Source organism: Fistularia commersonii, chromosome 20 (genome assembly GCF_037954325.1).
Source record: "Fistularia commersonii isolate RoL2024-O1a breed Wild chromosome 20, RoL_Fcom_v1.0, whole genome shotgun sequence".
NCBI lineage: Eukaryota > Metazoa > Chordata > Actinopteri > Syngnathiformes > Fistulariidae > Fistularia > Fistularia commersonii.
In genome coordinates, this window is record NC_141303.1 from 4,011,053 (window position 1) to 4,026,071 (window position 15,019).

A 15,019-nucleotide genomic window follows, 5' to 3' on the forward strand; every position below is an offset into this window, starting at 1 on the left:
GTTGGAGTCAAAAAAAAGAAAAACACTTATTTGAAATATCCACAACTTAAACTTGTTATTGACCACATAATAAGGGTTTCAGGTTATGATATGAAGGCTCTGTGATTTTGACTCCCTTCCGGGAAAAGCTGGCCAGTATTATACTGAATAATTAATTTCAGATGATATTGCACAGTGTAAGCATCCTCGATTCACCTTTCTTTTTATCAATAAACCCCGAAACCTGTGGTTTTGAGCTGCTGTTGGCCACGTTGCTCAATAGAATGGGAGGAACCGAGTGTATCACGTTGAGGCACGCTGCTGGATCAGTCAGCTTGGTCTAACCAGTTGAATGAAAATTAGAAATTTACAGCCCATGTTCATAATATTTTCCAATAAGGTTGAAAGTAAAAAAAATATGCACACACAACGTTGTCAACTTTTGGCTCACGAATTATGTTGAACGGAGGAAGGCGAGATATCATTGGTGTTCCTTGACCTTTGTCCTACCACTTGATCTTTTGAGATTATATAATGTGGTATTCCTGGCTCATATCAACATCTAACTATACAAACATGAGGTTGACTTTCATGGAGGGAAGATAGTAACGGTAAGTTGGTAGCTATGTAAACCGTAATAGGGCAAGTAATCACTGCCTACTTATTTGTGTTTTGCCCCTGAAATAGAGTTGATAAAACGGGCAATGACAAGTTCAGTAAAAGGTATAAATACAGATCTACTCCACAAAACGACCAATATTGTAAAGAACATGGTGTACTTTGTAATGAAAACAAGCAATTAAGGGGTGTCAAAAATGGTGAAAAGATGTGATTTTTCCAACCTAAAAATCACCTTAAAACTTACAACCATATGATACTTGGCAACATATTATTTCACTTTGATTTTAGTGCCACATCATGTAAATAGAGCCTTATATGGAACTACCCCTGTTTTGAACTGACGCAATGTCCTGGTTTGTTGCTGCTGTTTTCCTCGAAACACGGTGGAACATTGCATCAGCCGGGACAACGCTGGAACTGATGGAAATCCTTTTAGAGAATGACAACTGAACCGACCAATCATGCATCGATGCAGTTTAACTGACATATTGTTGACCAATCATAGAAGGCTACATGTGTGCGTCATCTACAAAATTCAGCAAATAATACAACGAGTTTGGTTTAAAACCCGCCTTATTCAGCGCACCAAAACGTAATTGGAGCATTTGCAAATAGAGTAGGAAACATATTTGCTGCTATTGGTTCAAAATTCCAAACTGGTTAAGCCCGCCCATCCTGGACTAGATAAATTCCTGAGCTCAATCTCGGCGACGGATAGGGAGAAAATTGTATGTCCCGATGCGCGTCAGACATCTGACTTACGGCAATAACTGATTTCGACGGCGAATTTTGAACATAGAAGCTTATCTATTGGTGTACAGGCAAATTTAACTGCCGGCCGAACAGCTGGCCACAGCGTTTTTCCTTTTTTTTAACTTGTCTGGAGGCCGAACAGGCTGCCATGGATTTTTAAGGCATAATGCGGCACCTGTAATGCAATGGCGATGCATCGTGCAAGGCGAAACCAACTGCGAAATTCCATCTTCGCAACTGCTAAGCAGTTGGGCTCCAATACCGTCCGCGGTATACCTGCGAGCCAACCGGTACCACTGCTGCTGGACCGGAGGAAGCTAACGTTAGCTAGCTAGTTACATCAGCTAGTCGTCTGTTGACAAGGCAGTTCATATAGATCCATCTTAACGTCGTCAAAGCTACCGATCAAAAACAACAAAAATGAAGCCTCAAGATATTATCAGCGCGAAAAAGAGCCTGTGGATCTTCGGGTACGGGTCGCTGGTGTGGAAGCCAGACTTCAAGTACAGGAGCAGCAAGGTCGGCTACATCAAAGGCTACAAGAGACGTTTCTGGCACGGAGACAACTTCCACCGCGGAAACGACGAGTTGGTAAGAAGTCACTTGTGTACGAAAAGTGTGTTTTGGGTTGTGCCTGCTCACTACCAGCTGGGATGTTAGGTTGTTTGGGGGATATCTGTGCCAGGCGTTATCAGTGTCGTGACCTTTCTCCTCCTCCCCCTCCGCAGCCCGGAAGAGTGGTGACGTTGATCGAGGATGATGACGTAAGTGGAAAGTCCGTTTCCTATTGGCTGGGCAATCCTGATGCAATCCTCAGCAATGCCCTGTTATGTTTTTTTCCTCCCAGATAGCAATGACTAACTTCTCCTTTATATTTCAGGCAAGCACCTGGGGTGTGGCGTATGAGGTGAGAGGCTCTCAGATTGAGGAGGCCCTGAAGTATCTCGACATACGCGAGACCGCCTGCGGTGGCTACAGCACCAGAATGGTGGAATTCTTCACCGATGGGGAGGAGTGGTCCGTTCAGTCGCTGGTGTACATCGCTACACCCGACAACCCACTCTACCTCGGGCCAGCCACCTCCGAGCAGATCGGCGCCCAGATAGCTGTGTGCAGAGGGAAGACTGGCCACAACCTGGAGTACCTCCTCCGACTGGCCGAGTTCATGAGAAGCAGTTGTCCCCATGTCGAAGACCATCACCTATTCTCCATAGAGGCGGCAGCCCTGGCTGTGGTGTTGTTTCTCTTAACAGCCCAGTAGCTTGTACCCTTTGTCTCATTAGATTGTGGAGGAGAAAAACAAAAACACACAGAGCAGAGGCATTTCATCTGTCCTGCCAGGCCACTTAAATTTGGTAAACAAGATTCGGAGCTACCATCTATGTGAAACTGCTGACTACCAAAATGTTTGTCACCTTGAAGCATGACCTCATTGTGTGTAATGTAAAACCTAAATAGTATTTTGTTGGAGGGGAAAGATCTACCAGCATCTCGTTAGAAAGTACATGAATGTCTTATTTGCACAGTTCAGATTCCGTCCATAGACGGTACAGCCATTGTTCAAATCACTAAATGCATGCAATGATTTGTTACGAAGTTGTGCAAATCGACGCCATTCATTGTTTATGGCAAATGCCAATAAACTTTTTTCTAAAAAAAAAAAACACGCAACAAGTTGTTTGTGTTTAACTTTGTAAAACTCTGCTGTAATGAAAACACCTTGATTTATCCAAAGGCTAGACGATTGTGGGGGGGGATTTTAAGCTGTAGTATGCTCAAAGGCCCCATAACAGTTTGAAATATATATTTAACTCTTAAATTATGCAGATAACCGCTAACTGTTTTGAAACAGGCCCTTGGACTCCACACAAAACATATATCTGGCACTCCCATCCATGAGTTGGAGCAGCTTGTACCTTGGATGTGATTCAAACCGAGAAGTCCTATCTCATGGGCTCGGGCTTATATAACTAGTGGCCCGGGAACAAGCGCAGACCTGGAAGTCCTGTGTTTACAGTCTGCTCCGTGCACATGTCAGAGTGCAGCAGGAAGAACATGCCGAAGCACTCATCGAGATGAAATCTCTGGCTAGGTCCAGCCCATACTTTAAAAAAAATAAATGAAAAACATCCAGGTGATCATGTCTGTCATTTTGGTGCTTAAGTACTGTTAGCTGAATTTTTCAAAACCGTGACATCACAATGTTTGAGTTGAAAGCTCAGTTAATCTAGATGTATATTTAACAATTTTCAGAATTAACCCTCTCAGGCTCAAATTAAGTTGTAGTTGCAGGAAAAATCTGATATTTGGCTGTCGCAAATCTGCAACATCTGCCTGGAGAAGGTTAAAACCGCTTCTGTCACATCTTTAACAATACATTTGATAGAAAGTTGGTCTACACAGGCCGTTGTTTTCCAATGAACTATTTCTTGGGTAAAACAGTGCTTCAAAGAAGTATCCAAAATACCCAGGACATTTATTTTGGAAATGTGGTTGTTCAAATAGTAATTTATGAATGCTTTAAACACCACAAATGAAATTAAGACTGGATGTAATTTGTGGGCGTTAAGGGACGATATCCAAGCACAGTGTTTTTAAAACAATATTAAACTGTGTGTGGTCTTTCTGCCGTGACCTTCCAGTTGATGTTAACAGCCTCCATTTTTAAGCACCGACCACTTTTAAAGATTGTTGTATTATTGGGGTAAAGTTTCTAAGGGAAAGGTTAAAGCAAAACAGTCAATGATAAGAACATTGTGCTTGTAAAAATGCCTTGGGCTGCAACGAAACACCCAGGGTTGACAACAGACCTCTTTAAAGTGATGTATTATCTGAAGACCATGGACATTTCAGCATTAGCTGTTGAAAAAAAATTTGAGCAATTCTCTAAAATACATTTTGAACTTGCCAGGCCCAGGGATGGTGAACACCTGGTGGGCAGGCCTGCACCCATGGGGCTTGGCCAGGCTCAGCCAGAAAGGGCAACATAAAGCCCCCTTCTCTCACCACCCATAGGAGGGGCCATGGGGTTCAGGTACAACCTAAGCTGGATGGTGGCCAGAGCGGGGGACCTTGGCGGTCAGAAGCTGGCTCTAGAAACATGGAACTCGGCCATCCGGGAAGGGCTCAGAGTAGTCACTGCTCCTCCATGTAGAAAGGAGTCAGATGATGTGGCTTAGGCACCTGGTTGGTGAGGTGTCCAACCTGGAGGAGGCCCCGGGGAAGATACAGGACTCGCTGGACGGACTATGTCTCTGAGGTGGCCTGGGAAAATCTCGGGATCCCCTCGGATCAGCTACTGCCCCGGCGACCCGAATAAGCGATAGACAGTTGATGGAGGGATGGACATTTTGAACTTGTTCGCAAATGGTATCGGTCTGGTAATAGATTAAATTGATTTTGCACCGACCTCAGGTGACTCAGTTTATTTGCGTCATTTCAGTCAAACTACAATGTCTTCTTCCATTGAACCCCTTTCAGAAGTTTTTCCTTTCCAGTGTTTTTATAGGTGCTTCTTTGTGTTTCTGTTATTATTGGTGCTGTAATTTCCCCAATTGCGGCCAAGGCTCAGCTTGCAAAACAGAAAAGACACTTAGGAAAACATGACCTCCCTCAGTGGGGACAATAAGCAGAAATACTGATTTAGTGCTTTTATTTTTCATTTGGCTCATCCCGTTAGTAAAATGGCAAATGCAATTACTGATATGTACACATGACCTATAAAAATAGACAGGGGCGGGGGCAGTGGAAACATTGCGTTCATTATGTACATCAATATAGAACATTTTAATCACACTATTAACACAAAACAAACCAATAACAGATGTAGTGTTCAACTTAGGACACTGATGCAAACAATATCTAAGACATCAATGACACCAAAGGGAAACACGGTCCTCAGCACAAAAACAAGATTCGAAAAAAGAGAAATGGCTTTGTTACAATTGACTCTGTTTCACTGGTGAATATCATATATCAGAATAATGGTGAATCGTCAGATCTAAACACAACTGAAATAACTTAATCAATTCTTCAGAATGGGATTGGAAATCTATGATTAAGCAGCATTGCTGTGTCTGTCAGTGACCCTAATTTTGAGATTATCCATTCATTTTCTGCTTTTGACAAAAATATATATTTTACATTGTGCTGGGATTTTTTTTTCTCCAAAAAATGTTAAGACTTGCCATGTTGGTACTGATGTTTTTGTATGTATCTATATATAAATGTGTGTGTGTCTATATCCATATACATACATATATATACACACACACACACACGCATATATACATATATAAATATATGTGTATATATATGGATTTATATATATATATAAATACACACACACACATATTTATATATATATATATATATATACTAATACAAAAATAAGAGCTTTAGTACAAAAGCTGTGGACCTGTTTGGTAAATAATGGGTTGCTGAAGGTCACATTTTAGCTCTGAAATGTAGACTCGTCCACCACTTTGCACTGAGCGTATCTTATAGTACAATTAAATAATACATGAATAAGAATCAATGACACACACAAACCACAAACGGAAGGCATGGCTCAGTGCATTTGACAGTTTCCCCTTTGCCTCACTTCTCTGGCAACACATGAATTTCAAAGCCCTTAAAACATCTTCGGTCGGTTCTTGTAACGGGACATCACGGCGATGTGACAAATCAAAAGAGCTTCCTGTTGTGGATCGATTCGTGCTGTCTGTCTTTTTCCCCAAAAAAAGCACTTGGAAATAAAATACTCAAGGCAGGTTTTGTCCACCGAACTGTATTTGTTAAAATCAAAGTAATAGAAGAAGTATGGAGGCTGGTAGGGAGTGTACCTTCAAATTAGTGTGTGTGTGTGTGTGTGTGTGTGTGTGTGTGTGTGTGTGTGTGTGTGTGTGTGTGCGTGTGTGTGTGTGTCTGTCGGTTTGAGGCAGTGTGGTCAGGTGACTAGCCTCAATTACTACAAATACTGGAATCCCTGTTTTTGAGTTTAGGCACAGGTCATCTGTGGGCTTCACAGTGAGAGCAGGTCAGTTCTGTGCGTGTGTGTGTGTGTTTATGGTAAGATCGTTCATTCATGCACGTATGGTGTGTTTGAGTGCATCACTGAGCCGCCGGACCGCTGGGGCCCTTGGCCTTCCTTACTGCAGCATGGCTGTGGTGGTGGCCAGGGGTCAGCAGTTTGTTGGGGCTGGGAGTGCCTCCCTTGGCCTGCGGAGACGAACTTCTGCTGGGATTGAAGGCGGGGCTGGTACCGGACCGGCCCAGGGATGGCTGCAGGGGCAGCGGGTTGGATGCAGAGAGGCCCGCTGAGAGGTGGGGGGCACATATTCAAGATGTTAGTGTGGCATTACAAGACAGGGAGAGGAAGTCTGACAATTAACTCGTTTTTCAAAACATTTTCAATGGTTTATTTCCCAATAAAAACATAATAAATAGCCAATAAAGCAAATGTAAAAAAAAAAAAAAAGTTTCATGTGAGAGGTAATTATGTTGCTGGATCTGGAATTTTATTACAAAACTCACTTTGGGGATTTTTGCAAAATAGACTGTGACATTAACAGTGGGAAAAATGCAATGTGTTTGGTAGTTATTAAATTACTGTTTTTTTGCACACAAAGCTCTTCTAGATTCTAAAAACAGTTGTTTCAGGACACAGAAATGCCAAACCATTTACTAACAAAAGTAACTGTCTAAAGGCCAGTAGTTACATATTGGGGCCATATTCGGACCACGAAACAACGCAAGAGCTTTTTCAATCTCAGTTCAGGAAGGGGTAGATGTGGGGCAGCAAATATGACTTAAACCACTTGCAGAATAGCCTGTGCAGAATCTACCAACCTTTTGAAACACTGTAACCATATGCAGCATAAGCTGCTGCCGATGCTGCCGCCGCACCAGCCATTGCCCCCGCCATGGCTGCCGCGCTACCTGCCGTCGACTTGCGCCCACGTCCTTTTCCACCTGTTTTGGCCCCGCTGCCCGATCCTTTAGGACGTCCTCGGCTCCTCCCGGACCTGCCTCTACCTATGCTGATGGTGTCTGAAGCTGGGACACCTACAGGAGTAAGAAGTACTTGTACTTTTAAACTATAGATTACCAGATGCCGAAACCCACATTAATTGCATTCGTTAATCAGCACACAGCAGTAAAATGTTGTGGAAAAATATCTCGATGTTGCAAGAGGGTGAATTTTACTGTTATGGAGAAGCATCGCTGTGTATTCATTATTACGGCATAATATCGGTTTTACGGTTTTCATCACAGTGACCTAAAGCTTGCTGATATATATGATGAATTCTCCAGAACATTATCATCGTACTTTCTCCCTGTACCTTCCCCCTGAAATTATCCAAATGTTGTGGTCCTAAACCCCACACTGGGAGATGGGGGTGGGCCTGTTGGATCGAGCCTCCTGGATTTAATCTCACTCTTCCTCTTTTTTTTTTTTGACTTGCGTTTTCAAGCAAGCGACTCATTTCAACAGCCGACCGGAGGTCAAAATCGCCTCATTAAAGAATAATGATAATTATCCATAAAATCTATAAGTTCAAAGTGTAGCCTCCTCTCGTATAACAGAACAAACTGGAACATTGCAGGCCAAAACAAATGTGAGCGGCGAAGTGACAAAAGCCAGACTTCTGTGTGTGGTAAAGACCATCACGCAAACCGCACTGATTTCCTTTTCCGTCATCGTTGCAATGTGATAATGCCGTAATGGATCGCACATGGTGTGTTTTGTTTAAACCACTGGGAGATTTCAGAATGAAGACGAGCTGCACACATTGCTTGCATTAATAGTCTCCTCACGGACGATGAAAAAAAAAGAAAGAAAAATCAAACGGGAACATCTGACTGTGTGTGCGTCATAGGTAGCAAATTGAAGTGGAATCAATCAGCAAGGTCAACCTTTATGCTTCTTCCCAGAGCTGCATTCCCATAACGGAGAAGCAACACTGAATAACTACAATCGGAAACAAATGGAATGATTATACAAACAAACATTAATCAGAAAGACCAATAAATTGGGTCTGATTCTGTTCATTATCCTCTTTGAAGGATTAATAAATCTGCCCTTTGAAAGGCACAATAGAGCTGTAACATCAGCCAATAATTATCAAAGGCCCTAAAGTTCAACTGCTGAATGCAATATGAACACTACAATTCCCCTTTTTCATATCTGTACTGAAAATATTTTGATATTCAATCTGATGCCTCCGTAGTTTCCAGTTCCGTCTTCCATCACTGTGAATGCAACATCTAGGAGGTGCCTTGGGGGAAATTTCATGAAAATTTGGTTTAAAAAAAATGTAATATAAGTCAAAGGTAAAGGTCACCATATGACCTTGCAAAACTTTTTCTACATAATTGGAAAATTCATACAATATGTCATATAAATTGAAAAGGGGATATTCAGCATCCAAAAGTTCACGTTTACCTCACTGTGACAATATATTGTTAAATATATAAAGTCCATTGCTTTGAACATTATAAAATCCTTTTTGAGTTTTCACCGTATAACTGGACAAGCATGTAAACAGCAAGGTGCTGGCATGTCAGTGCAATGCAATATTTTTTGGCTGATTTGATGTTTTTAAAGTAACCTGTAAACCCCATTTCAACATCTGTATAGAGTTAAGTATTTGATACAAAGCGCCCTGTGGCTTTTTTAGGCCTCTGACATGCTGGTGGAGAAGAAAAGAAAGATGAAGATGTCAGAAAGATGTCCCTTGAGTATCTTAACTTTCATCTCATGATGCTCATGTATAGGCAGGGACTTACTTGATATGTGTGAGCTATTAATGATTGAATCAAATTTATTCAAATAGTGCAATTGAGACTATCTTTGACATGCAAAACAATGCTGACCGTTCATGTTGTCAGAGACGGATCCAGACATGGAAGCGGGGGAGTTGGTGGCGCGAGACTGCGGTGCCGAGGAAACCTGGTCGTCCACGATGACTAGCATATCGCTGCTGCTCTCGTCCGCATCAGCGTCTGGCGGCAACGAGCCGGGCTGCAGCTCGCTGCTGAGGGAGATCTGGCCGTGCACAGGAGCAGACATAGACATACACACAGGCTGAGGGTCAGCACCACAAGGAACATGGAAAAAGGGCTGGTACAGTAAAGGGGCCAGGCAGGGATGGTGACGGGAACAAAAAGAGGAAAGAACCCAAGGAGGAAAGGAGTCAAAGGAAGCGAGGGATGGAATGGAGAAGGAGAGACGGAGTGAGTGATGGGGGGGAAGTTGAAAAGAAATCAAGAGACATAAAACAACAGTTTAAAAAAGGATGAAGGGAAATATAGAATAATTAATTGGAAACAAAGAAACAATGAGATTTTAAAATAGGACAGTGAATCACAGAAGCAAGATGGCGATGCCAGCAGAGTTTAGGAGTACAAGATGGGAGAATCAGAGAGTATGTTTGTGAATGTGACTTCCAGTTTACTGATAAAATTAATATGTAAGACCGGGCAACATGAAATAGGGTTATAACACTCAGATGTTCCCTCAGAATTCAACCTTAAGTTGGCTAGAAAACCCCAACGATGTGTGAAATTACCCATTGATGGGAATAAAAATACTTAAAAGGACAGATTAACCAATTTATAATCAAGATTTTTTCCTGCTTGTCTGACTCTAAAAAGTGACAGATATACATGAACTCAACATTTAAGTTAGAGGTTATGGGTCAATTGCCAAGGGATGAGTTAAATACTGCTGAGAAAATCAGAAGGCAACATATAGAATTGCTATACATAGCAGGCTCTTTGCTTACATTAACAATTATACTTGTGCAGTAAATCAATAAAGTGCACAACCCTGGCAGCTGGCCACAAGCATCTTTCATTTAAAATAGCAGAAGTTATTCAAATCACACTCATTGACTTTGTTTCCTATCTACGCTTCTACTTTATTAAAAAAAAAAATCTTGCTTCACCTCACTAAAGGGGCTGGGCATGGCTGAGTCCATCTCCACGCTGATGAAGGAGTCCTCTCCATCTGCAGAGAGGTTTGAGTTGTCGGCTGACGGCGCATGTGAGATGACCAGGTTCACATCCTTTCTCCTCTTGCTCTCCGACTCCTCATTTTTCTTCTTTAGGGTTCAGGACCATGGAAGGGGGGGTGCAAGAGAAGGTGAGGTAAAAGTGAGGGATGAGAAATTCCAAGAGAAATATGTTTCCGAACAGTTTGTTCCTTTGCCCCGTTGGTCTATCAAACACTCGAGACGAAAAGGAGGACAACCTCAATCAGCGAGGATGAATGATGTTTGATCCCCGGAATACTATTTATAACGATTTCCCCGATTTATGAAGTAAAATCAAGCTTCATCATCAGACTCCTTTAAATCTTATAAAAATAAAGATGAAGCTGATCTCTGACTAGAAGAAATCTGAGGGATATACGTGTCCTCATTGTAAAACATTGTGACCAAATGCTTTTCATCGTTTAAAAATATCCATTTCCACAGGGGAAACAATGCATTTTATTACTTTTGACTTTGTTTTCCTGCCTTCAGGGGTTATATTTTCTTAGGAATTCTAGTGATTGAACTCAAAGAATTTTCTCCTGAGGCATCTAAAGAATGACAGATGTGCAGACAAATCTAAGGACCATCGTCTATTTGTTCAACGAATGCAAAGGAACGACTGATTCCTGCTCGATATTATGCATTTTACCTTCTCTGCATACTTTTCCCGCTTTCTCTTGCGCTCCTTGACTTTGCTGCTCTCCTCCTGCTGCCTCTTCTCCTCCTGTCTCTGACGCACTGTGAGAAAACACAAAGTATAACTCATTTCCTTTTAAGATCAGCCTGCGCGTTGGTTGGGGAGGAAGATAAATGAAATCGCAAAATATAGAAAGTTTACAAACTTTGATTGCATTGAAAACATTACAAGGGAGAAGAATTGCAACGGGCCTCTATCCTCTAGGAAGGAGGTGTGATGGAAGGTTTAATTGGAGAAATAATGTTCAGTCTTGTGACGCACATCTCCATCAAATTTAAAACTCAAATGAACTAATATGTGTATCTTCTGCGAAAAATCATCAACGCCAGATGATCGTTCGATGGCAGGAAACAAATTTTTCCTTTTGCTCATCTGTGCGTGCTCATATGTCCGGTGGTCAAACACTCACATTTCTTCTCCAGCTCATCATCATCCAAAAGCAGGCTGACCACCTCTTTTGGTTTGAGGGTGTCTGGTTTGAAATTGCCTCCAGAAATCACTACCCGTTGGATCTGAGAAAACAGATGGAACAAACCAATAAATCAACAGAAGATCTGTATACAATAATTCATCCCTCTGATCGTTTTATCTAGCTGGCACATTTTGAATCTTGAAGCTCGCAGAGAGCATATCAAAATACTGACAAAAGTCAGCAATAGATATGATAATTTAAATACAAGAAATAAGAATAACATTTAGTGAGAAAAAAGTCATCATTTTTCTGATTTGATAAAAAAAATATAGCGATTGCAGTCAACACAGTGTCTGATTCAATTCAGTCTGGAAACATGTTTCCCCGAATAATAAAATTTGTGATTTGCCATCCTTGGTGCAGCTAAATAATTAGTGATAAATGAATAATAAATATACTGTTGGGATTATAATGATGAGGGCAGAAGCCGATAACTAAAATGTAAATATTAATTCCTCATAGCTACTGAGTTGGATTTTGTTGACTTTTTTACTACTGTCTGCCTTTCATACCTCGCTCTTCTCTTTTGCCCGCTGCAGGATTCTCTCCTCGATGGTTCCCTGGCAAATGAGGCGATAGACTGTGACCTGCTTGGTCTGTCCCAGCCTGTGTGCTCGGTCCATGGCCTGCTGGTCCACTGTGGGATTCCAGTCACTGTCGTAAAAGATAACCTAAAAGAAGAGGGCGGAAGGAAAAGAGACGATAATTTTCTAAAAAGGTCTGACAGGAAAAGCTACTGCTTTTTAATGCACTGTTGTTGTTAAAGATCCATTAAGCAAACACTCTTGTGTGTTATTTTTGAGAGGAATTGCAACTATTCTGATATTATTACCGTTTTAACATGAAAGATGTCCAGAATTAAATAATAATTTCATGCTAATTGTTAAAAGATCTTAACCCCCCTTGTACTATGGGGCCACAGAGGGAGATTTTGAGTATTAAATGCAGACATTTTAAATTACATACACAAAGATTCAACTTCAAATCTTTGTGACTTTCCGTGATGGAAAAATGGTAAGTGCTGAACCGTTTATGTCTTTTCTGAATGTGTGAACATATATATTAGAGTTTAATTACTAGAAAACAGCAGTGCAACTTATACTTTGGTATTGTGTTTGCGAGGTGCTTTTCTTCCAGTTTGCCGGTGACTTACGGTGTCCGCGGCGGTCAGGTTAATACCGAGCCCACCAGCCCTTGTGCTCAGCAGAAACACGAAGATATCGGTCCTGAGAGGCACAAAGTGGTGCAAAGAATGACAAAGATTATGGGTGCACGTCAGAACAGATTCATATCAATTGCAGTGACAATGCAAATGTTCACATATGTTGGAACACAACGATGTTGAAATGTAAAATAAGAACTATTTGCAACCCCTTCTGTCAAACTGAATCCAATCCTGAAGCTTGTCAAGCAACAATTTTGGCTTGATTGAGAGCACTCTATAGGGTATGGTCTTATAGAAATGTAAAAAAAAAAAAAAAAAAGAGTTGTGGGAAATGTAACAATAGTGTTTAAAACACTAAAAATGCTTTCACCTGCTCCCAACTACAATGTGCATCAGTGGCGCCAGAGAGCTGCGCGCTAATGTAAACCAGGGCATCAGCTTAAAAGCAAAGGCTGACAAAAATCATTTATTCTACACATGTCTATGTAAGATTAAACTGTGCACTGATTGTGGCAATATACAAAAAGGCCCAGTTTTTGTCAGTTGCTGGCAAAGAAAAGTTGGTTCATGCACACACACACACACAAACACATGCACACACGCATGCACGGCTTTACCCACCGACTTTGGAAGTCTGCGACCATGTCTCTGCGTTCAGAGATCTTGGAGGACCCATCAAGGCGCATATAGGTATGTTTGCGATAAACCATGTACTCCTAAAAGAAAAAAAAAGAAGAATAAATAAAATGGTCTCAGGAATCATGAAACCCAAAACATTGATTATTTCTCTATGTAGGGGCTCTTTCTTGGTTTCATTGATTATACCGTACTCCCGCATGGATTTATTGCCAATAGCTGCAGGATTTCGCTGTGGAGACCAAACCATTCACTGGTTAAAGTGTGGTTGGGGGTCTCTTTAAACCCCCCTCTTATATTTTCCGACAATTCGGCAGTGTCTCAATAACTAGCACATCATCTACCCAGCTTCCGCAGCCTCAGTTCCATTTGCTCTGCCGTAAACCTTGGCTTCATCGAATATTTTCACTCTAATGAAAAACACAGCATACGGGATCTTGTCAATGTTAAGATGTATGATGTGGACGACAAACCGATCGAATATGCTGAAAGAATCACAATTTGGAATCCAAAAAAAATTCATTAATCACTGCTTTCAATGCATAAAAGCTTTCTTTTTAGCTCAATGAGAATGAAAAATGTTCTCCTGGTACACTGAGACCTTCAGTTAAATCATAAAACACTTAAAAAATGAATATTTTTCTTTTTACTTCCCCACCTCCATTTCTTGGAATTCACTTGCTTGACCTTGCACAAGTTTGTGCTTCCGTTGTGAAATAATAACGTGAACAATGCGACTAGTATTTAGTTGGATCAGGAGGACTATGAAAAACTGTTAAAACTGGGAAACTGATTGACAAGTGGACAGTAGGCCTAAAATATATGTATATTTTTATGAATTCCCAAGGAAATATTACACAAACATTAGGCATATGAGGGCATTATATCACCATAATCTATTCAGGTTTTAGATGGCAGCTGCAAAAAATGAAAATTTCAATATTTTTGTTCATCATATAATTGATGTTTTTTTAGCCACTTTATCTTTTTTATCCTTGCAGCAGCTGGAATCTCAGCAAGTTCATCTGTTAGCTTCTATATATTGGCAGTCTGTATGCTACTTTAAAACATCTAAATTCAGTTTATCTGCAGATTGACAATTCAGACAATCTAAGAGCTTCTGTTACTATCAGTGTCGGTGACTTGAGATCCGCTGACCGTAGACCAGATCAGGACTGTTGCAACACCAGCATGATCATTTCTATTAGTCCTCCATAAGTGTTTGGCATAAACAATGCACTTTTATACTTATTTGCTTTGTTTTCTTCTTTTAATAAAGTGGTCTTTTGTCTTCCTCTATATGGACCCACAGCAAAGTGCTATCCTAGATGAATGAAACTAAGTTGAGAAAAGGGCCAATGAGTTCAGTGTAATTCTTCACAATATAAATCTTTGCCTCTGTAAGGTTGTTTTCTTTCGAATACTTGATGAAAAATATGAATTTCTGCTTTCCAAAACAACCTGGAGACTGAACATTCTGAAACCCCTTCACCACTGATTTTTATGAAGGAAAAAAATGCCATTGAAAGAAAAAGGGAGTGGCAGATGGTTTGTCACCCTTCACTCTGGGAAGTCACCAGAAACCATACATTCAGTTTATTACATTTATTCAAAGACACCTATATTTGTTGGAACCACGGTTAAGATTTATTACT

The 15,019-nt window shown here is 41.0% G+C and overlaps 2 protein-coding genes across 5 annotated transcripts in view; one reads left to right on the forward strand and one right to left on the reverse strand.

Annotated features, from left to right (window-relative positions):
- Positions 1-1,289: 1,289 nt before the first annotated feature.
- Positions 1,290-3,017, forward strand: chac1 (ChaC, cation transport regulator homolog 1 (E. coli)). Its single transcript, XM_086166906.1, has 3 exons — positions 1,290-1,944; positions 2,082-2,117; positions 2,234-3,017. Exons 1-3 carry the CDS (start codon positions 1,774-1,776, stop codon positions 2,612-2,614), a joined length of 588 nt encoding a protein of 195 aa, XP_086023032.1. The 5' UTR covers positions 1,290-1,773; the 3' UTR covers positions 2,615-3,017.
- Positions 3,018-4,995: 1,978 nt separating this feature from the next.
- Positions 4,996-15,019, reverse strand: part of ino80 (INO80 complex ATPase subunit) — a 38,644-nt gene continuing 28,620 nt past the window's right edge. For 2 of the 4 annotated variants that reach the window (XM_086166904.1, XM_086166903.1), the window contains exons 29-37: positions 13,350-13,444; positions 12,717-12,789; positions 12,076-12,234; positions 11,501-11,603; positions 11,044-11,132; positions 10,305-10,460; positions 9,232-9,403; positions 7,204-7,419; positions 4,996-6,671 (exon numbers count right to left, since the gene is read on the reverse strand). In XM_086166904.1, the coding sequence (XP_086023030.1) occupies positions 6,466-6,671; positions 7,204-7,419; positions 9,232-9,403; positions 10,305-10,460; positions 11,044-11,132; positions 11,501-11,603; positions 12,076-12,234; positions 12,717-12,789; positions 13,350-13,444 (1,269 nt within the window). In that variant the 3' untranslated portion in view covers positions 4,996-6,465. Of the gene's footprint in view, positions 6,672-7,203; positions 7,420-9,231; positions 9,479-10,304; positions 10,461-11,043; positions 11,133-11,500; positions 11,604-12,075; positions 12,235-12,716; positions 12,790-13,349; positions 13,445-15,019 lie in introns of all 4 variants that reach the window. The other 2 variants (XM_086166902.1, XM_086166901.1) reach the window with 1 other exon arrangement.

Excerpts from the sequence above, each read along its gene's own strand:
- chac1 (XM_086166906.1), top strand. The coding sequence starts at position 1,774 with ATGAAGCCTCAAGATATTATCAGCGCGAAAAAGAGCCTGTGGATCTTC. Across the intron at positions 1,945-2,081 it reads ACCGCGGAAACGACGAGTTG|CCCGGAAGAGTGGTGACGTT; the intron begins GTAAGAAGTCAC and ends CCCCCTCCGCAG. Across the intron at positions 2,118-2,233 it reads CGTTGATCGAGGATGATGAC|GCAAGCACCTGGGGTGTGGC; the intron begins GTAAGTGGAAAG and ends TTTATATTTCAG.